Below are 24,262 nucleotides of genomic sequence, written 5' to 3' on the forward strand. Positions count from 1 at the left end.
GCCATAACGAGCTTAGTTGATTTGAAGATCAGAAAGGAGTCAGTGACCAACCCGTGCTAGGAAAGAGAGTCTTCTAAGCAGCACCACAAAAATATCTGCTGCCCTATGTTGACCTGCTGTCCAGATACTGCACTGCTCCTGTGTCACATGTGACCTTTCTTAATCCCTGCCTTCCTAGAGGGGAGGTAGGATGGTGGTCTCCGTTTTACAGGTGAGGGATCTGAGGCACAGAGAGGTTAAGGCACTTCCCAGGAGCACACAGCAAGAAAGTGTCAGAGGCAGGAATCAAAGCTAAGTGTGTCTGTCTCCAGAGCCCAAGCTCTGAACAGCTACCAAAGTCCAGGACCTGGCTTACCTGGAATATACTTCTAGAACTTACACTATAGCACCTGAGATTGCACTTTAGGCAAAGTGAAGAGTTCTTAATTGTACTCAAAAACTTTGCCCAACCTATTTGATGCTCTGAATATAAGCAAAGAAAATCTCTTTCCTACTTTCCCCTGGCGACTGGTGACATGCTTCTGAGATCCTCCTGAAGGAGGACTGGGTTACTGCTGGTGTGTCTCATGCTGGCTGTGATGGTGAAATGGGATTTTAGTTCATCTCCACAACCCTCCATAGCTCATTCCCACTATCCCAGGAGGAGGCCCAGAGTGGCATCCAAACAACCCAATGTGTTTCCAACCTAGGTACGAGAGACCTAGGTTGGAAACCTTCAGAAAGGTAGACCTTTTCTGAAGCACATCACCTTTTTCCTGCTTGGATGGCACAAGTGTCACGCAAGTATCATACAAAAAATGGCTCTTCAACTTGGCCATTGATCCAACAAAGTCAAACAGGGATCTTCCACTCAGAAGCCAGCAAACCAGCACCCTTGAAAGAAACCAAGAGGACATCTTTTCGCCATAGAGTTGATGCAACACTCAAACCTCACAGTAAAGTATCTGCATAAACCTCAGATTCAGGAAGTCTGGGGGTCTTATTGGACCCTCTCTTTTGGAATGTTGGAATGTCTTGGAACCAATTTGTAGATGCAATTCCTCAGAGGACAAGAGATATAAAGACAAGAGTTAACTGACCACTCACTATGTGCAAAGAACTCTACTAAGAACTCAGTATTTTATTTCAACTTTTTTGAAGATGAAAGTAGAGATGCAGAGATTAGTTATATAGCCATCAAATAGTGCAGAAGCATTGAAACTCAGGCAATATGGTTCCAGAACCCACGTTCATAGCTACTCAGTCACTCTTTCTTTCTTTTTTTTTTTTTTTTGTTGTTCTCTATTTACATATTTTGTCTTAGGATCTCATAATTGACAAGGAACTTTGGAGAATTTGTTCTTAAAGGAGCTTATGGACTAGTATGGGAACTAAGATATATAAAAGATAGTTCTAGAATTAAATATACCCTCCAAAATTTATAGACAATATATTTATAGGAGTTTGAAAAGTAATACATTACTTTTAATTAAGGAATTAGGGATATCGAGGGTGAGGGGGCTACTGAAGAAAAGCCCCAGGACACTTGAGGTTGACTTTGAAGAATGGGTAGACCTTGGACAACTAGAAATGTGTCAAGGGGGGAATTGCAGGAGACACCAAGATGCAAATTTAAACTTGAACTTAATTGTACAGCACCAACTACTGAGAATTCTACATATGGAGGGGAATGAGATTGTGAAGCGCCTTCCTATTCACTCTGCACATCAACATCTCTCAGATGTCATGATAGCTGAGGACATCAACCCAGCTAATTCCATTAACCAAACACAAAGCACTCATTTTCCTTATTTGCTTGCTTGAGTTTAAAGCAATCTGTCATACTTCGGTCTTCCAAATACTTGCATCATCCCTGAATAGTTTATCACACACACCAGAGGAAAACCTGCTCAAACAATTGATAACTTTATATTTAAAACCAAGCCTTGCCGGGCATGATATCCCAAACCTGTAATCTCAATGGCTCAGGAGGCTGAGGCAGGAGGATCACCAGTTCAAAGCCAGCCTCAGCAATGGCAAGGCACTAAGCAACTCAGAGAGACCCCGTCTCTAAATAAAACACAAAATAGGGCTGGGGATATGGGTTAGTGGGCAAGTGCCCCTGAGTTCAACCCCTAGTACCAAAAACAAACAAACAAACAAACAAAAAACACCACGCCTTGGTTTTCCTCTTAGTTTTTCCAAGCCATGTGTCTGACAACACTGAAATGAATAAAGGCAGTCATAAACAACAGCACCAAGTTCCAACTATCAACAATCAGTAGGCAGAGTAAGAGCACATGAGAACTAACAATTGTTTATTTGAAAGGCTTTTTTTTTAAAAGAGAATGTTAACTGTTCTAATTATATCTAAAATAAAAAATGGTTCCCAAGAACTACACAGCTATTGTTAAAATAACATGATCCTTGCCAAGAGATTATTCACATCTATGCTGTAATCATCAAGACTACCTCTTCCAATGGAAAGAGCTAAAGTTTGCAGTAGACAGTATACTGTACCTCTGCTGCTCCAGGGCATGCTGGTCCAAACAGGGCAGAAATGTGTCCTCCCCGGACCTGGTTGATAAAAAGAGCAAGGGTCTCCTTGGCACTGCAGGTGGATCCACAGTATTCTATCAGATGTATGAGACCTTGGGCGATCATTTAAATCTGTGCCTCAGTTTCCTCCATTTCACCATGAGCATAATAACACTCGCTCAGATGATGTCCAAAGATATCATGAGATTACATAATTAGCATAGTCCCTCACATTTGGTAGAAACTCAATAAGGGAGCATTGTTAATGGGTGTGTCATTGGAAAGCCATGGTCTCAAACCTAGGATACTAGAGATAATATATTGTTACACCCTTGGTGTCCCGTCTTCCCCTACCATACAAGCTTTTAAAATTTGTATTCCCACTCTGGATGATCTTTAATTCTTAGTGTTTTCAAACTGCCTTTCTAATGAGAATTTTTGAAACCAGGAACAGTGTGGGTCTCTTGGAGTTGCAGATGTAACACTGCATTGGGCCTTTAAGCACACAGATTAATATTAATTGTAATAAGCATTTTGTATTCTCAAATGCTTACAAGTGAGCATGGCCAAAGCAGAAGAAAATATCAATGATGTTCAATGTTGGTGTGAGAATTCAAGAAACAGAGGTACACTGCTAGAAGGATTGATGATAGCAGTTTTTCAATACACATTCACAAACCCTAAGAATATGTGTATCTTTGACTCAGAAATTCTAATTTTGAGGGTCTATCCTAAACAAATAAGATCATATGATCATATAGAATCAAATTTTATTTCTAACACTCAGGTATTAGCCACAAACTAATATCTTCATAGCCAATAGTAGGGGCTTGGTTAAACAATATGTAACGAATCCATATAATTGAATATCACATAGTCGTTAAATTGTTATTTTAGGGGATGGGAATCATGGGGGTGGGATATTTTATTTGCCTTAGTTTTATATTTTTTTTGTCTTAATGTCTTTGCACTAAGGAAGAAATTGAATGTTTTGATTAAAAATAAACCCTACAGACTTGCACTTGTGGAGTAAAATCAAAGGGAGTTAAACTCAATTCCTTAATTAACCCTTAGGTCCTCAGGTCTGGAGCACCCCATGCTGATCTGGGCTCTCCTGCTTCTAGACACCTGGTTTACCTCTGTGGGCCCTAATTGCGCTCTGCTGAGCTCAGTCCCTTCCACTCCCCCCTGCCCCCACCTTGCCCTCAGAGGAAGAGGGAGACAGAGATGGAGCAGTTCGGGTAATGGTCATCCTCTGCTGGAAACTGTTGCCATAGTTACAGGCCCAATTTGTGCAATTCGCTTGATCGGCTGGAGTGGAAATGCCTGAGGTTAAAACCAGGCTAGGGGAGTTGTAGGACTGTGGCTGCCAGAGGGGTCTTGCTGTTCTCCATTTCTCTTCTCCAGTCTTCTTCCCTTCTGGGAAATTCTTATGCTTACAAATTGCCAATACCACAGTGGTTGATGGAAGAGGCCGTGTTTCATCCCAGGATACTTCGGAACAAACGTAGCCTGAGCTTGGCCAGCGGAGGTTCAGAGGTGGCTCCTTTGTCAGTGAGCTAGGCCTTTGCTACCTAGCTACTGGATTCAGGGAGGGCTCTCTGGCTGATTTATGCTTTCCTGAATGCTGACCAGCTTAGGCCATAAACCAGGTCTAGGGCCAGCTGTTCGGCATCCAGACCAGATAAGATTAGCCGTTACCAGGATAATAGGCCTCTAAGCTGCCCAACCTCTCTTCCTGCTTACCCCTGGCCTCCCTTTGTAAATCAGTGGCCTGATCATAGTGGAAACCTGGCAGTTAAATGAATTGGAGAAGGTGAGAGGCAGAAAAAGGTGTGTGGCCTACTTGGACTGAGACAAGATACACTAAGAGGACTCTGTAATGGTCCAAGGAACAGGCAAAGGTAACCAGCACACCCCTTCATCTCCTGGTGTGTTCTGGGGAAAGACATGGTTCCCTCGGCTCTCCCAAGTCAATGAGACAGTATTGAGCCTCAGTTTCCTTGACAGTTAAGTGGGGAAGGACAGAGGACATGGACCTCTGACCTTATCAGCTTCTTGCCCTAAGATACTAGGACCTGGGTAGATTTCTAACTAAATACTATCAGGTGTCAGGCTGGGATGGATAACAGCACATTTTCTAACAGGAGCACTCCTGAAGGTAGAGCACATCTTGCACTCACCATTCCAGAAATAAAAGCAGGTAAAAGTGGCTATTGCCTGTCAGGGTGTGAACTCAGACTTTGCTGTTGTGTCTTCTTGCAAATACTTGTTCACAGTCTCTGAAAATGAGGTTTCCACTCAGCAAAGGTTCCAGAAGCCTTAGGAAGTGGAATAAAGCCTGAATTGGGAAGTCTGCAGCAAAATGAATCCTCAGGATTCAAAGCCTGTTCCCTTAGGTAACCACAGGTACATACCACTCCTGGAAGACACTGACCTTGGCTGACAGATAAGGTCAGGTCATGTTTCTACAAGGACCTGTGCATGGGGTAGAGAATCCCTTCCTCTCAGGGGCCCTGCCTGTTTCCTGGGTACTTCAGCCATCTGATGTTTACCTTGTACTTCTCACACCTAATCAAGGAATGAGCCTTTGAAACCTGAGCAGGTGCTCTTGAAAATCTGGGTCTTGTAGTCAATACTTTCAACACAAGTTTCTCCTGGCAAGCTAAACCTGGAGTTTAATAGGTTGGTCTGGTCTAAATGCTAGCTTTCTTAATATTTACTTCATGGTCCTGTGTTTTGTTTGTTTGTTTTGTTGTTTTGAGTTCTGGGGATTGAATCCAGGAGCACTTAACCACTGAGTCACATCTCCAGTCCTTTTTATTTTGAGACAGGATCTTGCTGAGGGTCTAGTTTTTTGACTAGAGTTGCTGAGTCTGGCCTTGAACTTGCAATCCTCTTGCTTCAGCCTCCCAAGTTGCTGGGATTACAGGTGTGCAGGCTTACTTTGTAGTTTTGCTCCTATCTCTCTGATAACTGCTCCTCTCCTCTCACATGAAACTCTAGCATGAAGAGCAAAATCTTTCAGAAGGGAGAAGGGAGGAGAGGTGAATGCCTGCTCCAGGTACTTGGTATTCAAAGATTCTTAGTGATTGATAGTGATGTAATTACTTTCCAAGCCACTTTCCATACAATTTAGGTTTTCCTAGAATTCCTTTGTTGTCACAGTGGCACAAATACTGAGCAAATAGAATATATCCTTTACATCTTATAGCCTCTTGTGATGCTATGCTTTTGTCCATCTGTGCCTGTTAGTGATCTGTGTGTCACCCGGAGTGGCCTTTGGCCTTTCTCTCTAGTGGGCAGCTATCTAGAGTGGGGCAGGATGTCCCTTCTGACTCCTCCACCCTCTTCAGCTTCTTGTCTGGAGACACCAGAGGCCCTCCCACTTCCTGGCATTTCCTCTTCGCCTGTGTGAAAGGCTCCCAGCTAGCTCTCCAGCCCAGTGCTGAGGGCAGCTCTCCCCGGGGAACCAAGGCCAAAAAGCAGAGATGATATTCTTAGAGGCTTGGGGAGGAGCGAGGTGTTGCCATCCCCTCAAAACGTGCATGTTCCTGCCTCCTGCCGGGAGCCCCTGCTTTCCAGTGCCCGGGCTGTAGGAGGCAGTGCAGCAGAAAGGGTGGGAGCTCAGGTTTTGAAATGAGGCTGAAGCTGGCTTGGATAGTTATTGTCTAAATCCCACTTTCCTCATTTGCAATTACCCTGATGACCCTATGTGAGCATCAAACGGAGTAGTAGACGTAGAACACACAACCTGGTGCATGGCATGGGGTGACAGTCAATGAGCAGCAGCAGTTCTATTATAAGGGCCTGGTATTGCAGTCGAGCATATTATGAACTCTGTGGGATGGACGCTCTGTTAACCCAAAGGAACAAATTGCTGCTGCCATGGTGACCAGAGGAACAGGTAAAAGACTTCACAGCCACAGGTTCCTGAAGATGCCCAGAATTATAGCCTCTAAAATACACTTAAATTTTATATATATATATATATATATATATATATATATATATATATATATACACACACACACACACACACACACACACACACACACACATATGTAACTGTCATGTATATATGTGTATATATAACTGTCATAATACCTGTGTGTGTGTGTGTGTGTGTGTGTGTGTGTGTGTGTGTTATAAAATCTGTGAAACATCAGGTAGGATGATAAGCTCCGGCTGGTCACTGGAAAGAAAAAATTTACCTGGGGCAGCTATAATATGCTTGTCACACCACTGGGAAATACTACCTTGCATTTATATTCAATAAATCAAAGGACTCTTGTCTTCCAAATCATCATTGCTCAAACAAAAATAGAAAACTTTCTGGTGGATGCATTTAAAAGAGTGAAAGGAGCAATGGGATTACTACCTACTATATCCTAATTATTGTCTCAATCTGTAATCAATTTTTTTCAAATTGAGTTTTTATGTTAATTTTTTCCACTGAGACTCCAAGATTTGGTATTTTGCACTTAAACACATCTCGATTCAGTCTTGCCTCATTTCAAGTGCTCAGGAGCCATATGTGGCTAGTGGTAATGGTACTGTATCATGCAGATCTAAATCTTCACTCTCTGAGCTGCTTTGAATCCCTGGCAATATTGAAGTTTCCTATGGGGGCTGTTGAAGGTTCTGAGAATTGAATTAGCTTGACGCTTCTCTTGAGACCTTTACACTTTCCATCTGATTCTTCTAGTTTGATTCACAGATAAAATTCTATGCATTATTCTGTCCAACCTGGTGTTTTAAAATGTGTATACATTGTAGAATAGTTCAATCCACTAACAAATGCATTAACTCACATAGTTACCACTTTGGTGATGGGAACAATTGGCATCCATTGTGCATTTATCAGAAGTACAGTATGTCATCATAAGTTGTAGTCACCATGCTATATGATAGATCTCTTGCACTTCTCTCTCTCATCTAGCTGTGTGTCTTTGTACCAACATCTCGCCTCCTCTGCTCCCTGCTCAACATTTTTAAATTGTACATATAAATGAGGTCCTGCAGTTGATCTTTCTGTGCCTGGCTTATTTTCAGTTAATACGATGTCCTCCAGGTTCATCTGTGTTGTCACAAATGACAGGATTTTGTTCTTATGGCCAAATAGTATTCCATTGCATATCTGCAGCACATGTTCTTATCCATTTATTTGGTGATGGACACTTAGGTTGCGGCCATATCTTGGCTCTTGTGAATAATGTTGCAAAGCAGAGGAGTGGAGATGATGTCTCCTGCATGCTGATTTCATTTCCTTTAGATACATACCCAGATACAGGATTGCTGGATCTTGCCCTTGGGAAGCTCTTACTGATAATGGAACAAGTCATCTGTGTCATATATTCCAATCTTGTTCACTCCAAGACACTGAGAATTATAATATCACATGACATAATGAAAACCTTAGATGAGACTGTTCATGAATTCACCTAGCCACCCTTGATGTGAAAGTAGATCAGTATCTTTTGGCCCACCCATGTACCATGGCTCACCAGTTGAGAAGCTCAGCTCTAAGACTGCAAGGCATTTGCTCTGTGTGTGTGTGTGTGTGTGTGTGTGTGGTGTGTGTGTGTCTCCACACACATGCACGTTGGGAAAGCAGAGGTGTGTGGCTGAGGTTGGGGGAAATGTTTTATTGCAATCTGTGCAAGTATCATTCTTGTAAACTAAGTGCATATGCTTGGGTAACACTTCCTTCCCACAGAGAGTGAGTAAGAGTATCTCAAGAACATGCATACCTGCGCTATCACTGTCAGTGAGTGAGAGAAATGAGCAGCTACAGAACTGAGCTGTAGAGTCAGCTTTCCCCTTGAGCTCTGTGAAACTCCCCTAGTTCATGGTTGCCAACAATGGAGCTGTAGGCACTACTAAGAAGAAAGACCTGGGAATGGAGAGATTTCTTAGCTAGAACATGTGGTGCATTGGCCCCTCCAGTTGGGTGAAGCAAGGGTTTTATGTGGGAAATGAGCTCAGCACAGGAAGGCTGCCCAGGCCAATGGGAAACCTTTCTAAGGAGGGGAATTCTTCAAAGGAGAGGGAAGGCTGCTATTGTTCCACCTTGGGCATCGGGTTCATAAGGCTAGTATTGGACCCTTATTCCTTAGAGCAAGCAGTTTTAATTTTCTTGAAGAGACAAATGAAAACTCTAAAGATAAATGCATATATAAATACACACGATCACAAGGAGGTCATGGAGTAGAGGGTGCTTAATCATGGATTTGTGCTTGGACTCTGGACCCGAGACTACCTGAGCTCAATATCTGACCCCGAGACTGCCAACTGTTAGCCTGTACCTTGGGCAAGTTTCTTGGCCTCTTCTTCCAAGAAAAATTTGTCGTCTTCTTCCAAAGAGCAGCAATAAATTGTCCCTAGGGTTGCTGTGAGATTAAATGAGATATTGCAGGCAAGTCTCTTGGAACAGGGATGCCACCATTATGGTAAGCTCTCACTATCACGATCATCTAGGAAGCCTTCAGAGGACCTGGCGTGAGAACCTTTGATTGCTACCCCAGAAGCTGTACTTTGAATGCCATTAGCTTTTTGAAATATCGGAGAACCAGGAAGAGGATGGAATTTTGATGGCCAATTATGGCACCCTTGTTGAGAGAGAGTTCAAGGATCTTTGCCCCTTCCTTTCCATAATCTCAGTGGAAGGATAAGCGTCGGAGTCAGCCCTGCCATGTGGGAAGCTAAAGGTCAGTTCACGGCAGTGTTACTTTTGCCCACTTCATGTGGTCACAGCCTCTGCCCTGATGGTCAGCAAAGCCCAGGGAGGCCATCTCACCTCCTCTCTGTCTGATCCAGCATTGCTGAGTCAACATGAAGAGATTCTAGGACTCTGCTTCTCCTTCCTCTTGGGCCACACTGCCTGACTTGGATCAGCCGTCAACACAGCCTTGAATCCTTCCTAAATCAGTGTCCCCCACACCCCATGTCCCAGCTACCGTGATGTCTTGTGCTTTCCCTTTTCTTGTCCCAACTCTCTTCTCTGTCTTCACCTGAAATGATCCCCATCATTTTTGTTGTTCTGTAACCTGAATCCAATGAAAAAACTCTCAAGCAGAGAATCTAGAGGTTTAAGGTGAATCCTTTAGATTCCTAGGGTGGATTCTTAAGGAGAAATTTCATTTTCCTTTATAATGACCTCATTGGTTTAGCCTTTCCTAGAATCTGGAAATTGCCTCTAAAACTCTAAAATCTGGTGTTTTTTTTTTGCCTCTAAAATCTTTAAATAACACTAGGACTTATTCTCCCAGCCTGCTCTGTAACAACTCTACTCCATAAAGAATGTCACTTGGGGGCCTGGGGATGTGGCTCAAGCGGTAGCGCGCTCGCCTGGCATGCGTGCGGCTGGTGTTCCATCCTCAGCACCACATACAAAGATGTTGTGTCCGCTGAAAACTAAAAAATAAATATTAAAAATTCTCTCTCTCTAAAAAAAAAAAAAAAGAATGTCACTTTGTGGGGAACAAGATAAAAATCGCTTGCCTTTCCAAAATAGCTTGGAATTATCAAGAAATTATCCTTGACCCTACCACCCTTACCACCACCATCACCCCATTACCAAGTTATAGGATCTCCAAAGAGTGACAGAACCTCACTGGGCTTCTACTTTCTCATTTTCACAATCTGTAACCACCATCTGATTGAGTGTGATACTTTTCTCAGGGCCTGGCTCCCATCAGCCACTGAAGGTTTGGCTGTTGAAGGTACTGTCCCCACTAACACCTCACAGGTGTGCTGAGAGTCTGGAAGAGTTTAATAAACTGGAAGGAGCTGTGTGGTGTATGTAAGTCGGCTTGCTATTGTTTGCCTTCCCCTGCTTTCAAAACCTATAGGAAACCTGTTTTGTTTTGTTTTTTGTTTTTGGATTCTAAAGATCTGCCAGCCCCTATCCCAAAAGGTATCTTGGCTACCTCCAGGCTATGTTACAAGACTCTGGAATGTGAGCCTCTAGTATTCTGGAACCATTGTGTATGGAATGTGGCTCAAGGGGGAGAGGGTGTACTGCCCTTCCAAGCAGCTTACCGTAGTAGAGTGTCAGAATGGAGGCTGTTGGTCAGACACCCCACACCTCACGCACATCACTTGCAAATGACCTAAGAAAAAGGAGGCTTGCACTTTTTAGAGGTTACAGAATGCTCAAATTGAAAGGGAATTTAAAAAAAAATTATTGGATTCTAAATATATATAATTGGGGGAAAGGAGGGAGGAACCAAGCATGTCGCAAGGAAGTGTGATGGAATACGTGGCTTTTGAAGAGAAGCACCGCAGGACACAATGGCTATGGAACCGAGGCACAGCCTGCTGGGATGCTGCAGACCTGGGCTCAGGACTCGCCTCTCCCACTAAGTCAGTGCAGCATTGCAGCCAACTGCTTCACCTTTAGGAGTCTTGGGTACCCTTAAGAATGAAGTGAAGACTGTTAGGTCAAGTGACATGCCTGACACCCATACCCACCTAGTTGTGATACTATATGGCTTTGGTTTATATTCATGTAGAGGAGAAACAGGTCAGTGAACGACTGTGCTTCTTGCAGGTGCCAAATCATTACTCTGGGACTCAGCCTGCTGACTGGTCTCAATAGTACCTCTCTCCTTCAGCATATAATAAGTTCCACTGAATGTCAAGTTGTCCTCCCAACTACAGGGTCACCATAGCCAAGTCTACCCCAAACACAATCCCCTTTGACATTTCAGTAGTTGGGCCCATTTAAGGCAGAGTAGCAGCGTGGAACAATGATGCTCCTGGTGGGGACCCAGTGTGGCCCCCAGAATAACAATACCCTCTTACCTGGCATTGTTTGAAATGCAGATTCTCAGGCCCTGTCTCAAACCTGCTGAACCAGAAACTGGCACCAGCCTAGCAAACTTTGTTGTAACAAGCCCTCCAGGGCACTGTGACACTCACTGCAGTTTGGGAGCCACTGACTGGGCGCATCTTGCTCTCCAGAAAATATGGTGCCAGAAAGTGTCTGGGGTTGTGACTTTACACAACCTGGCAACCGTCCAATCCAGTGGTGCTCAGGCCCCCAGTGCCCACAGAACGTTGTCTTCAGTCACTTCTTAGAAGCCCTTTCCTTTTTGGTACGAGGGTCTGGGGTGACCTTTGACAGTAATGCACTGGAGAGCTGAATAATCTGGCCTAAGACCTTGGTGTTCATATGCTAGTCACTCCTTGCAGGAGTTCACAGGAAGTGGTATTGTCTTCTGACTTAGATATTGGCCACCTGACCAAAGATAGTAAGAGGAAACCTAATACAGCACCCTCCAAATTTCTGCAGGCCTGGTATACAAAGAGTGCTCAGGCTTCGGAGGCCTGCAGGGGGTTAGATGTACAGTGATCAACAGGGCAGCACCATAGAGGGACAAAGGCACCTCAGTGGTTGGAGCTCCTCATCAGGGACTGGGTTGACTACTACCTGGTTGTGTGATTTCAGGGACTTCTTGCACCTGAAAAGACCTCACTGACCACCTGTATAAGAGAGGGTGCACATGGTCTGCAGGGTTTATTTCATCTCCAGGCGGTGTTTCTGTTTTGGATGGATGCCTTGTGATCTGAATGACTTTGAAATTGAGACTAGTGACTAGTGACTTCCACAGGGAAAAAGGAAAAAGGATAAACCGCAGCATGAGGTGACAGCTATGCCACTTCATCCAGTGGCATTGCTAGGCCATGGGTGGTACAGGCTGTGCCCACGATTCTGTGCTCTCACACTGAAACTTGTCTCCCAGTCTTCACAAGAGACTTCAGACTGACTCAGCTTATTTGGTTGTCTGGCAGATGTTCTCATCCTGCAGAGGACACTAGTCCCTCTAGGAAAAGGCTGATCTCCAAATGCAGACCTCGGCTCAGTCTGAATCTTAATAGCCTGAATCTTAATGGTATAGCTGGAGCCAATTCAAGTGGCTTCTCTATTTTCTCTTACCCTAAACTCAAGGAGTACTTTTTTCCTCTTGTGATCTAGACCTTCCTCTTCCTATCTCATTCCCAAAGATTGTACCAGAAAAGCAAATGCAAAGCCTTGTTCACATCCTCCTCTTCCCCCAGAGTATGGGCTTTGCAAAAGGTATGTCTTGTTCAACTTTAGCTTTCTGAGCTGAAGGCTGTCATCTTCTTCTTCTTCTTTTTTTTTTTTTTTCCTCTTAAGTCCATTGCATAACAATTCCTTGTTTTAACCGTTTGCCAAATTCTGCACTTCTGCCAGAAGTTACTACGAGTGTTTGAACAGGTAACTTCTACCTTTGGACCTCTGTTGTAACAGGTTCAAAGGTTCCAGGGAGCTTGTTGGATACTCTCAGGACAGGATACGGTGGCTTCAGATGTAATCCAGTCCCTGGAGCCGTGGAAAGGGAAGGGGCGGCTGAATGTGGTGCTGAACCAAGACAGCCAGCTGTGATTGGGAACATTTCCTGGACCCGGGAAGGGAGAGTATTCCTACAAGGTAAGCTGGAACAATCCTACCTGCTCTGTTTTATGTCTCTAGTGAGGCTGCAGGGGATTTGGGGGAAGAAGATGGGACATGTGTCCATTCTCAGTGTAAGACTCTTTTATCATGTGAAATTACATTCAGTTGAGTAGTCATCTCTGCTGACTTGTGTGGAAAGCAAAGAAATAAAAATCAATTAGAAAGGGGCAGAGACATCATGCGAGCAGCAGAAAGAATTGGAAGGAAACATTAATTCCAGTAAGTGCACTAAAACAGAATTAAAGCCTTTAGAGGTTAAAGACAAAACCAGGATGTGGGTTTCTTCATCTTCCATTCAGAAATTTCTGTCCCTGCCTGAGTAGAAAGGCTATTCGCCCAACTGCTGATGTTAGAGATTCTCATTTGGAAGGGAGAAAGAGAAGGGAATCTTTGCAGACATTCTATTAAGTACAGGGGACCATCCTAAGGATGGTAAAATAGGTAGCCTGTAAGGTTGATGGTGCCATCCCCATTTCATAGGCAGATTAAACATTTCTGGGTAGTGAGGTGGCACAGCCTGGGCTACACAGCCAGGAGGTGGTGTGGCTTGGACTTGAGTCCTCATCAATCTGTCTCTGTAGCCTGCTCCACGATGCAGAGTTCTTGTGTGTTGTCAAAACTTTCTTCTCTGGAATCTCAAGAGTATCACTCCTGTGTCCAGAGGATTGGCTAGGAACACAGTGCTGATGAGACTTTGGAGAAACACAGACCTTTCTGAACTTGAGCATTCCATTTTGGAGGAAATCAATTTTGTTTTTTTTAATAAGGCTTTTTCTTCTGCTGACCCTGAGTCCTGCCTCTGGATGGTAAAGGAAGACAGACCTGGAGAGGAGCTCAGTGCTATTAGTGACTGAGGATTGACATTCACTCTGCTGTCCACTGCACTCCTCTGGAGGAATCTGAGTTCCTGAAACTTAAGGCTAAATATTCCTCCAAGACAAAATGCCAGCAGACTGTCCTTCATCTTTCTCTCCTGTCCAAAAGGGGTTCCCGCGAGGCCAAGGGGCCAGACCGTATATTCTCTGAGATTGTAGTACTGATCACCTTGGATTTTTCATCTGGGGCTTTAAGAACCTCCTCTTTGTTGAGAGTAAAAAAAATTCTAATCTAGCTTTAGCGTAGAGCAGGCTCCCACTGAACTTCCTGTGAGCCTTCCTGGAAGGATCAAGACTGTGACAAATGCTGCTTAATTCTGCAGTGTCTGTAAGGTCTGGTGGGGTGAGCAGGTGGGAAGGGATAGGAGAGCTTATTTCTGCTCCCACATCTGGGGATGGCAGCTCTGCCACCACAGCCTTAAGCAAATCAAAGGAGACTGCTACACATCCTGGTAATACTGGGGAGTCAGAGAGGCGGCCAAGTGCACTTTTCACTTCAATTTGGAGGTGCAAGAGGCTGAGCCGATGTGTCAGAGGAAAAGGAACCTACTGAGTGGCTCCCTGCCCCCGTCATTCTTGCCTTGCTTATTTATTTTGCTGGTTTTGTGGGAATAGCTTTGGGGACAGAGGCCAGCAACTCTGGGGTCTGGAGAGAGGGGTAACTTGGAGCAAGGGGTGACACCGTCTGGGGATGGATCTGCGGGCAGAGATCCCTGAAGCTGGACTTTTCTGTCTTGCAAATTTAGCAGGGACAACGTCACCTCCGCCTCTCTGACACTCGTTGTCGTCTGGGGGCACCTCCAATCGTTTTAATTTGGCTTTTCTGCCTTAGTTGAGAGACAGTCTCACGGGGGACAGGGTGGATTGCATTGATGCAAGCTGGCTTTGTTTCAGCCCTGAGGGGCTGGGGTTAAAGGCTTTGAAGAGGAGCCAGGGTAACTTTGGCGGCTCCTCTCCTCCTGCTCAGAACGCTTCCACTTTCAGTTGTGAAAGAAAAACCAGGAAGTGAAGTCCCGAGCACGTTAGAAAGCCGGCCATGGCCCCATGCAGACCGGCTCGGGACAGGGCAGACCTGGGGGTGCTCTGAGCCAGGCTGCCTGCCTGCATGGACGCTCTGAAGCCTCCCTGTCCCTGGAGGAACCAGGGCTGAGGGAACAGGACAGGAGGAAATTGGACCCAGGAAGCCCCGTTCGCTGGAAGCACTAAGACGTTCAGCCCTTCACAGGGTAAGGGGGACATCTAGGGGTGTGATCAGCAAGGGGTCCTGGGAGCATGTGGCAGGGGCATCCTGGCCCCCAACTCCAGCAAAGCAGCTTGGGCTCTGGGCTTGCTCTGTCCCACGTGCTTATCACGCTCTCTTTAAGCCCTCTGTTTTCAGGAGGGGCGAGGGGAAGGGGAGTGGGGGGCATGGACGAGACTTCCTCCTGCCCCTCTTTTGGTGGGCCTGAGCATCAGGCATGTCTCCCCTGTGGCGGGCTGGGGTCACCCTCATTTTTCATCAGCCTTTGACTCCCTCTCATGGTCAGAGTCGATGAATGGGACTACTGAGATGAAAGAGACTGATGGCAGTTTCTGAACGAAGTTGGATTTCTTTTCAGGGGTAGGACTGCAGGTTAGACCTAAGATGAACTGGAAGGATCTTCAGGGAGTGAGTATTAGGAAGGGGCTTTGCAAGTTAGACCTTAGTTACCTTCTGTGGATATCAACTTGAAAACTCCAATGTGTAGGTGGTTTGTATTCTATAAACAGAAGCACAATGTTAAAAAGTAAAAAAAATAAATTATAACATAAAATGAAAAATAAAGTAAAAAAAAATAAAAGGCTAATTTAGTATTAAAAAATATAAGTGAAATAATTGATTTTGCTTGATCCCTCCCTCTATACTCTAGCATGGAGTTACTCTGTGGTGGTCCCCTCTCAGTGACAGGTATTTGAGGTGAAAACGGAGTAGATCTTGGAAGAGATGAGGTATAAAATGTTGCCAGTATCACTTCTGGGCTTGGCATAGTGAAAGGAATAGTATCTAGAGAGCAAGCAGGTAACATAGATAGTGGTTGGTATGTGGTGAGGGGCTGGTGGTAGGGTTGCTAGCAAAATTCCGAGGAGGCAGGCCCCAGATAAACATGCAGATCAGTTTTTAAAAGGAAAAGGAACATTATCCAGATCAAATCAAATGTTTTAGCCAAGCATTTGGCTAGGTCTTGACCAAAAAGAGTCTTCTCCAAGATCACATCATCATTTTCCAGGGCAAAGACACCTCCAATATCAGCAAAGCATTTTCTACCTAAATACTATACATGCAGTGGAGTCACAGGTACACAGTAGGTACACATACAGGCAATGTTTTGAGATGGATTGTTTAACCATTTTTATGGTTAAAAAAGTAAAATGGTTCAGAGAGGTGAAGCAACTTCCCTAAGGTCACATAGCAAGCAAGTTATCAAACTGTAACAGGCAAACTGATGCTAAAACATTGCTCTTTATCTGCTCACATATAAGGTTATCCTTCCTTCATATTTCCTAGCAATTTTAATTTAAAAAAAAATTTTCATGTGTGGTGACCTGGACACATTTATTCACATATTTGTTAAGTGTTTCAAGCTGACATTTTTTTTTCTAGAACCATAAATATTACAACAACCATTCATCCAACATTTTCTATGGGCAGCACCATACTTAGTGTTCTATGGGGTCTTTATCTTTTGATCTTCAAAACTGACCTGTGAAGTAGATACTTTATGTCCTAGGTGAGAAAAATGGGGCTTAGAAACAGACTCACACTTTGGCTCAGTTGAAGGTGGAATTTGAACTCTGGCTCATTTTGTTCCAAAGATGATCTGCACCTTGATTACTAATGAGTCTAATTTCATGACAGGCTGAAGAATAAGAATCTGGCAGAAGTAAACCTTTTGAAATCCTCTCATCTTAAGTCTATAGAGACAGAAAGTAGACTGGGCAGGGAGGGAGGAATGGAGAATGGAGAGTGACCGCTTATTGGTACAAGGTTTCCTTTTGGGGTGATGAAGATTCTGTGGAACTAGATGATGTGGTGGTTGCCTCAGATTGTGAATGTACTAAATCCACTGAACTGTTCACCTTAAAATGGTTGATTTTGTTGTTATTGTTGTTGTTATGTAAATTAGAAAGAAAGGAAGGAAGGAAAAAATGGAGGGAGGGAGGGAGGAAGAAAACAGTCCCCCTTTTGGGCAGGTGAGTTCCCAAACAAGGACTTGGCGATTTTTTAGAAACCTAGCATGTAATGCCTGCCGTGTCTGTCTCATAGGCCTGGCCAGCAGAAGTTGGGTGCAGCCAGAGATGACTCTTGGCCTGGCCGTATCCTGATCAGCAAGGCTGGCTCCAGCCACTCGGGCTGCCATTAGGGTTCTCCAGATATTCCACTGCAAATGTGTCCAGGTCTGTTTCTTCTTTCCGTAACCTCACACCCTGTCATCAGAAATGGACTGTCTCATTTGCTTTTCCCCCTGGCACAGGCCTAGCACTTCCTGGGTTCTTGATTCCTGATGGTTGAATAAATGAGTTTTTGGAGTTTGGAAGGACAGACAACCCACATACAGCAGTATGGGCCACAGTGTCAACCCTCTTTGGCGGAGCTGACCGTAGATCTCTTGTTCTTCTTGGATTGATCTATTCTAAGAGCCATGAGGTTTGAGTGGCTTGTGGGAGGATGCAGGAAAGGGAGGAAGGCGTGGCTCAGAGATAGGCCATGGCTCCTCCAAATAGAAGTGTTCTGTTTAAATAGAAATGAGGAGTTGTTTCGACCTTTGCATGTAAGTGGAGTGATGACCACGCTCCTCTCTGAACTTCCAGAACATCTTCATAACAGAATATCTGATATTGACAAGGACTTGAAATATCAAGTTAAGGTAAATGGAAGAGGGAAAAGAAAGTTAAGGTAAATGGAAGAGGGAAAAGAAAGCTACTCTTTACTGAGGACTAACTACGTGCTTGATAATATACCAGATTCTATACACACCATATCCCCTCTGTGTACCACTGAGGGACACTGATGCTCAGTGACATCAAGTAACTTCCCCAAGTTCACACACCTGGTAAGTGATAGAGCTATTACTCTGGTATCTGGAGAGGTGATGACCTTGACAGTTTGCCTCTGGAAAAGAGAATATTTGCACTAAACTAACTGTTATACTTTGAATAGTGATTCTTGACCATTGGTCTGGCCCAACTAGCATTTGGACTGATTCTGTAGAGAATCGAGGGGGAAAGGCCTCTTTTATAACCTCTTGCCTCATTCAGTCTTTACCCTGGCAGAGCTGACGGGGACCTAGCACTTTGTCCAGCCTATCTTTTTACAGACCCTCTTATCAAATTCAGGGGACCTGTGATACTGGATCTCCTTACCTTGGATCTCTCATAATCTGCTTGGTCAGCAAGAGGTCTGAGATGCCCTTTGGGGATGTTCAACTGGACAAGGTTTTCCTCAGGGTGGGGCTGTTGGACTGTGGTTGGTTTGAAGTACAGTGGTGGATCAAGGTAGGTTGTGTCAAACTGAAAGCCAGAGGGACTTGTCACTTCCTGTCATCACCCCATGGGTGGCTCCACCCCTATGCTAATGGCCTGAGTGGAGAGACCCTGGGTATTTGACTTAACCAGGGATGAATTAGTAAATATCACTCAACTCAATTGGCCAACACTTGGCTCCCTCAAGTGTCTTGGTGTTTGCAATTCAAACTGACTCCAGGGTACAATGACCTCACCAGGCCTCAGTTACTGTCTCATTCATTCATTCTTCATGGGGGCTTCTTCTTTTTTTCTTTATCCCTTTCAACTAAAGACAGACCCTCCACCTCCATTAGAAATAACTCTTCACCAAATTTCCCACGTTTCCTCTGTTCATGCCTCTAGCCACACCTGAGTGCTTCCCTTCCTGTCCACCTTGGTTCAACCAACTGAATGGGATGACTGGTCTCTCCACAAAGGTGGATAAGACACAGACTACAGTTGGGAAAGATGATTTGGTGATAGTGATGCTGGTTGACATGGGTGTGATCATCATCTTTGATTGCGCCTGGAAAAGAGCCCGTTGGCTATAAAGCCAAGAGGTTGAGGACCACACATCCTTAAGGTTCTAGCATCCCATACAGCTATCTTAATCTACTCCCGCCTACATTAACCTCTCCCTTCTTCAAACTTATAAGCTCATCCCACACACTGATCTATCCTGGAAGTATATTTCCTGTTAAGATAGATCCAGAAGCCCCCAGAGTCAGGAGCTGTATATTCTGTCTGTCCCTCAACACGTGGCACAGTGCTGAACAGATAAGTCCGAGATATTTGTTTGCCTTGTTGCATAAGCACATTGAAAGGGCAGAAGGTACATACGCCTCGTCATACACATATTTCTCAAGTCTACCGAGGGCTGCACAAACTGAGGTGCATCCCACAGAGCACTCATCTCCAAATATCGTGACTGCCTGGGAATTGACATTATCTCCTGTGAGACTAGGGACTCCAAGTGTGCTTTCTCTAAGCTGCGCATGCTGCCTGGCACGTAGTAGGTGCTCTCATGCCCAAGTGCATGCATTGTGAGTGACCTCATTTAGGTGGAGCAGCTTAGTGTAGACCCTACTGGGGTGAAGCCCCTGTCTGTGGCATTCCTGAGGGAGATTCGGCTGCGTCCCCCTCTGAGTGTAGGAGCACATTGTGTTCCGTGTGGGATTGAGTTCTGCGACCAGTTTCCTCTAATGTGCTCCCCTCCCTAGTTGCCTTTCTCTGAACTTTTGCCAGTGGTAAGCAAAGGGAGGAGGTGACGCAGTGACCATGGGTTCCCACTGTACCTTGGGCTTTAGGCTAGGTGACTTGGAATCCAGAAGCTAGAACACCCTCCCTGCTCAAGTGTTCACAGCACAGGGGGCCTGTTGTCACAGAGATGTCCACCGAATCACAGGATGCCTCGATGAGATCCAAACCCGAGGAAGATCTCATCCGGCTTCATTTTTCACAACCCTCCTGTGTTCTAGTTCCTGTCGCTTTTCCTGTGCAACTCAGCAGTAGAGAGATCACCCATGGCTGTGCTTGGAGTTCCTGAATGATTCATTATGGAGTGTCCGCTTGCAGCCAGGGAACCATCCCAAACTTAAATCTCACCCCTTCTCTGCCACTGTCTTACAAACTGGGGAGCTGTTGGGCTCAGCCTAGCAATTGGGCTAGAAGAGAGAGATGCGGGAGGTTAATCACTTAGCTTTTCAATTTTCCTTTTAATTATTTAAACAATCAGAGGGAATTTCTCCATGGTATGGAAATTACTGCTCAGCTACCCGCTAGGGTTTTAACAGGGCTCCCTTTGGTATTGCTGACTCCCTGCTCTGCCTGCAAGTGGAGTCTTTGTAGAAATGACAAGGAGGCCATTATCCCATCTGCCTGGGGACATGCTTGTCCCACAGGATGTGTGTGCTTCAGAGAAGGCTGGGAACCAGGGCCCTGGGTGAAGAAAGCAAACCTGTGTCTCATCACCTGATTAACATGTGGTGGTGGCCTAAGTGCCCAGGCACTGGTGAGTGGTTGGGAAGGTACAATCTATAGGTTCAAAGGTCAGAATGTTACACCAGCTTCTGTTCTCAGCTACTTGGAGTTAATGTCGAAAGATGCATGTTCAGGGCCCCTTTGACCCTATGACTCAAGCTTCACCTTTGCTCTGGTTCCTTATCTGCTAGAAAAATGAATGAAAAAGATTTCCACCCCCAGAGCTGCTGTTCAGGCTGGATTGCTGCAGCTGGGATGTATTTTACACAACAGCTTGAGCACTTGGAAAGGTTGTATGTGGACTGTGGTGTGGGTCATGGTTCACATCAAATGCACGAACCAAGGTGGTGGAACTTTCTAAGTGATCTCTCTGAGTCAAAGGTAAGATAATATGGAGTTGAATTTATTATGGGTTGGTAAACAAAACATATTTCAGATTAAACAAGAATTAATATCAAGAGTTACTTTGCTAATAAGACCTTCTCGTAACTCCCTAATGAAAGCTCACCTACCTGCTATGTCTCCAGTCCTTACTCTACCTTATTGCTGCTGTCCCATAATTCTCAAATAATAGAACTGGGGTTCAAGCTTGTTGTCAACCTTCTCCGTAGAAGATAATCCCATGTGGGCTGGCTTTTCACTGCTGTATTTTAGGCTCCAGGAATGATGCCTGATACACAGTCAAGCTCTTTTATATCTTTTGATTGAATACCCTAAACTTTCTGGAAAATATATTTCTGATTTCTCTTCGTCCTTCTTTCTTTTCCTATGAGGATTATCCTTTCAGAAACACAGATGCATTCATGAGTCATCACAATTGAGAGCATAACTGTATACAGTTGTCCACATATTTTTCCTTCCTACTTGGCAATAGATCCTGGTGCTCTTCTTCAGTACATATAAATCAATTTGCCTGCCAAGACTTCCATTATGTAGAAGGGTTATAATTTATTTGGTTTCCCACCCACAGGCAGGCTTTCCTAGGCTCTTGCAATTCCCAATAATCCTATAGCTTTAATGATGACAAATGTCCTAGCTAAGACCTGAGACCAGCTGGTATGTGTAGTTCTAAGCACTTCACACATACACGCATTCCTTAAGTCATAGTGGTGGCTTTATGAGGAAGATTTTATTATGGCCAGTTTGCAGATGAGAAACCACAGAGGTTAGGATATTTACCACTGGTTACGAGTAAGATTGTCAAGAAGGGTTTGAGCCCAACTACTCTGGCTCAAGAGCCTACATCCTTAACAGTACTTTATATGTGGCACATGATGCATTTTACAGAGCTGATGTCTTTCTACAGGATGAATTGATGGTAGAATCATTATGTTGTAGGGCATGCATCCTTAATTGTGGTGGAGGCCAATAGGTACATCTCTAAGTGGCTGCACCACATTTATTATTCCACAGTTAACATTGCACTGTTTCATCTCTACTAATCTAATGGATAGGGTAGGGTAAAGGCATTTCATTGAAATTTGCATTTTTAAAAACTATAAGCAAACTTGAATGTCTTTCCCTAATTTTAAGTAGCTGTTTTTTTTTTCTTTCTGTTGATACTTTCTGCCTCTGTTTTATTGGATTATATTTTGTTTAAATTGACATCTAAGCATTCCTTATTAAGGAAATTAGCTTTTTTGCCTTTCTGGAACATTTGATATTTTTCCCAGTTCATCTTTGACACTTATATCTGGTATCTTTTCTGCAAGGCAAATATTTTTAAAAACTCTTTGATAATTAAACTCGCCAACATTTCCTCTTCTAGAGTTTAGCTTTTATGTCTGTCTTGAATCTTCCCATACCAACATTATGAGAAAAAAAACCTTTTTTCTCTGTTTTTTTGACCCCAAATATTTTTACAGTTTTTGTTGTTTTATATTTAAGTCTTTGATCCATCTCCCACTTATGTTTGTTGCAGAAGTTAAGACCAAAAAATTTTTTATTTATTTTCTCTCTGAATGATTGGCCGGTTGTCTCAATACATTTATTGTAAGGGATTTTTTTTAATCCAAAATGTAATTTTGTATATGGTAATAGTGTCTACTAGGTGTACTTCAGGATTATCTTGCTAAATAGATTTGTCTATTCATGACCAATAGAAGTTTTTATATCTCTATAATAAATATGCAAATTAGGTGATGTTTGCTTATTTGCTATCTTCCAATTTCTATTATTTATTTTGACTCTCTTTGTTTCATTTTTCTTGGTGATTATCAGACTTAATTTTTTTTTGTGTTCCCAAGAAAATCCTATTGGTGTTTATAAGAGTTACATCAAGTGTATGGGAGATGGGATGTGACTCGTATGTCCTTCCATTTTTCAAGCATTGTCATATTTCAGGTATGTCCTTCCGTTTTTCAAGCATTGTCATAGTTGCTTCAGACCTCAAGTTTTTTTTAATATAGATTTTATACATTTGTCCTTATATACACTGATATGAACAGCATCTTTTCCATGATTTTCCAATGAGTTATTTGTATGAAATAGAGAAAAGCTATTGACTTCCTGAGTGCTAGTTTCAGCACCTGGCCACCTTATTGAATTATCTCAGTCATTATACAAACAACATTAATTGCGCCTTATTTCCTTCTGGGGTTTTATCGGTTGTTTTGTTGTTATTTCATTTTACATTTGAAGTGGAATATGTGCCCACAGATTTTCATCTCAACTCTGACTGAAGGTTGAGCTGTTTTCAATTTTTGAATGCTTTTAAATAGCCTGTGTATCTCTGATTAAGCTGGTGTTAAGAAATGGTTTTTTAAAAAGCCCTTGGCACCCAGGCTCTGAGGAAACTGGGTGAGGGATCTTGCAATAGAACACATGCCTGGCTCACCTTCGTTGCCCATGAAGGACAAGGTTATCACGTCCTTCCAGGTATGCCTGGGATGCTATTGGTCTGCAACTTCCTGTTGACATTTTGCCATCCCTTTGTCCAGAAATATGGACTATGTGGCTGATGATTGAGATGGAAGACTAAGTTGATGGTGGCAGAATTTTAAGGAAAATAACAATGGAGGTTGGGTTAGATATGGAAGGCCCAGCCAAGAGAACCAAACTTTCATAAGCAGCCTCCTAACACCTAGTGTGGAAGAATGCGTGAATCACTAGGTATGAAAATTTAGGGACTCTGATCTCCCTTTTAATGAGGTTTCTGTCACCACAGGATGAACTCACACATACAAAAAGGTAAAGAAACCAATTAAATCCAATGAGCTTGTGCCACTTTCTAGAAGGCAGTTTTTTTTTAAATGCTTATAATTATAATTTATCATTATTGCACAGAAAATAATTAGCTCTCCAGACCTAAAACAAAGATAATTTGCCTTGTTGTCTTTAGAATTCCAGAAACTCAGGAATGGTTTATTTCTTGGCTATAACTTTCTGCCTATTTAATAATGCAGATAACTTCATTCTGGTTCTTCCAAGTCTGAAGAAGAAGTTTCATCCTGAGTGGTCTTTGATGTGTATTAGAAACACATTCTTTTCAGCATCTACTAATCATAAATCAATAAATACCTTTCCAAATATTGATTTGGGAGGACCCATCTCAGGATTGGCCAGAGTAACTTTTTTTTTGGTGTATGGAATCAAACCCATGTGCTCTACCACTGAGCCCCAGAGTGACTTTTGATGGTCTAAGATTTTGGAGTTTGCAGGTGAGGTAAAATGTGTTAAACTCAAGTATTTTAGAATGGACAAGTCTACACAGGTGCGGAGGCATGCACCTGTGATTCCAGCAACTGGGGAGGCTGAGGCAGGAGGATTCTAAGTTTGAGATTTTAGCTTGGGGAAAATAGAGACCCTGTTTCAGGATGGGGGGTGGGACTTAAAAACATGGGGCTGGATTTGTGGCTCTATGGTAAAGTGCCCCTGGGGGTTTAAT

General features: G+C 43.6%; 1 protein-coding gene and 1 pseudogene across 8 annotated transcripts in view; one reads left to right on the forward strand and one right to left on the reverse strand.

Annotated features, from left to right (window-relative positions):
- Positions 1–490: 490 nt before the first annotated feature.
- On the reverse strand, positions 491–2,643 carry LOC143637761 (guanylate cyclase 2G-like; annotated as a pseudogene).
- A 10,091-nt stretch (positions 2,644–12,734) lies between these two features.
- The window catches only part of Acsl5 (acyl-CoA synthetase long chain family member 5), a 41,557-nt gene continuing 30,029 nt past the window's right edge, over positions 12,735–24,262 (forward strand). For 3 of the 8 annotated variants that reach the window (XM_076835238.1, XM_076835241.1, XM_076835244.1), the window contains exon 1: positions 14,454–15,101. Coding sequence is in view for 1 of the 8 variants with exons in the window: in XM_076835234.1 (XP_076691349.1) it covers positions 17,280–17,289 (10 nt within the window). In the remaining 7 variants the exon portion in view is untranslated. Of the gene's footprint in view, positions 12,977–14,166; positions 14,209–14,453; positions 15,102–17,158; positions 17,290–24,262 lie in introns of those variants that run through there. The other 5 variants (XM_076835234.1, XM_076835239.1, XM_076835245.1 and 2 more) reach the window with 5 other exon arrangements.

Source organism: Callospermophilus lateralis, chromosome 15 (genome assembly GCF_048772815.1).
Source record: "Callospermophilus lateralis isolate mCalLat2 chromosome 15, mCalLat2.hap1, whole genome shotgun sequence".
Lineage (NCBI taxonomy): Eukaryota > Metazoa > Chordata > Mammalia > Rodentia > Sciuridae > Callospermophilus > Callospermophilus lateralis.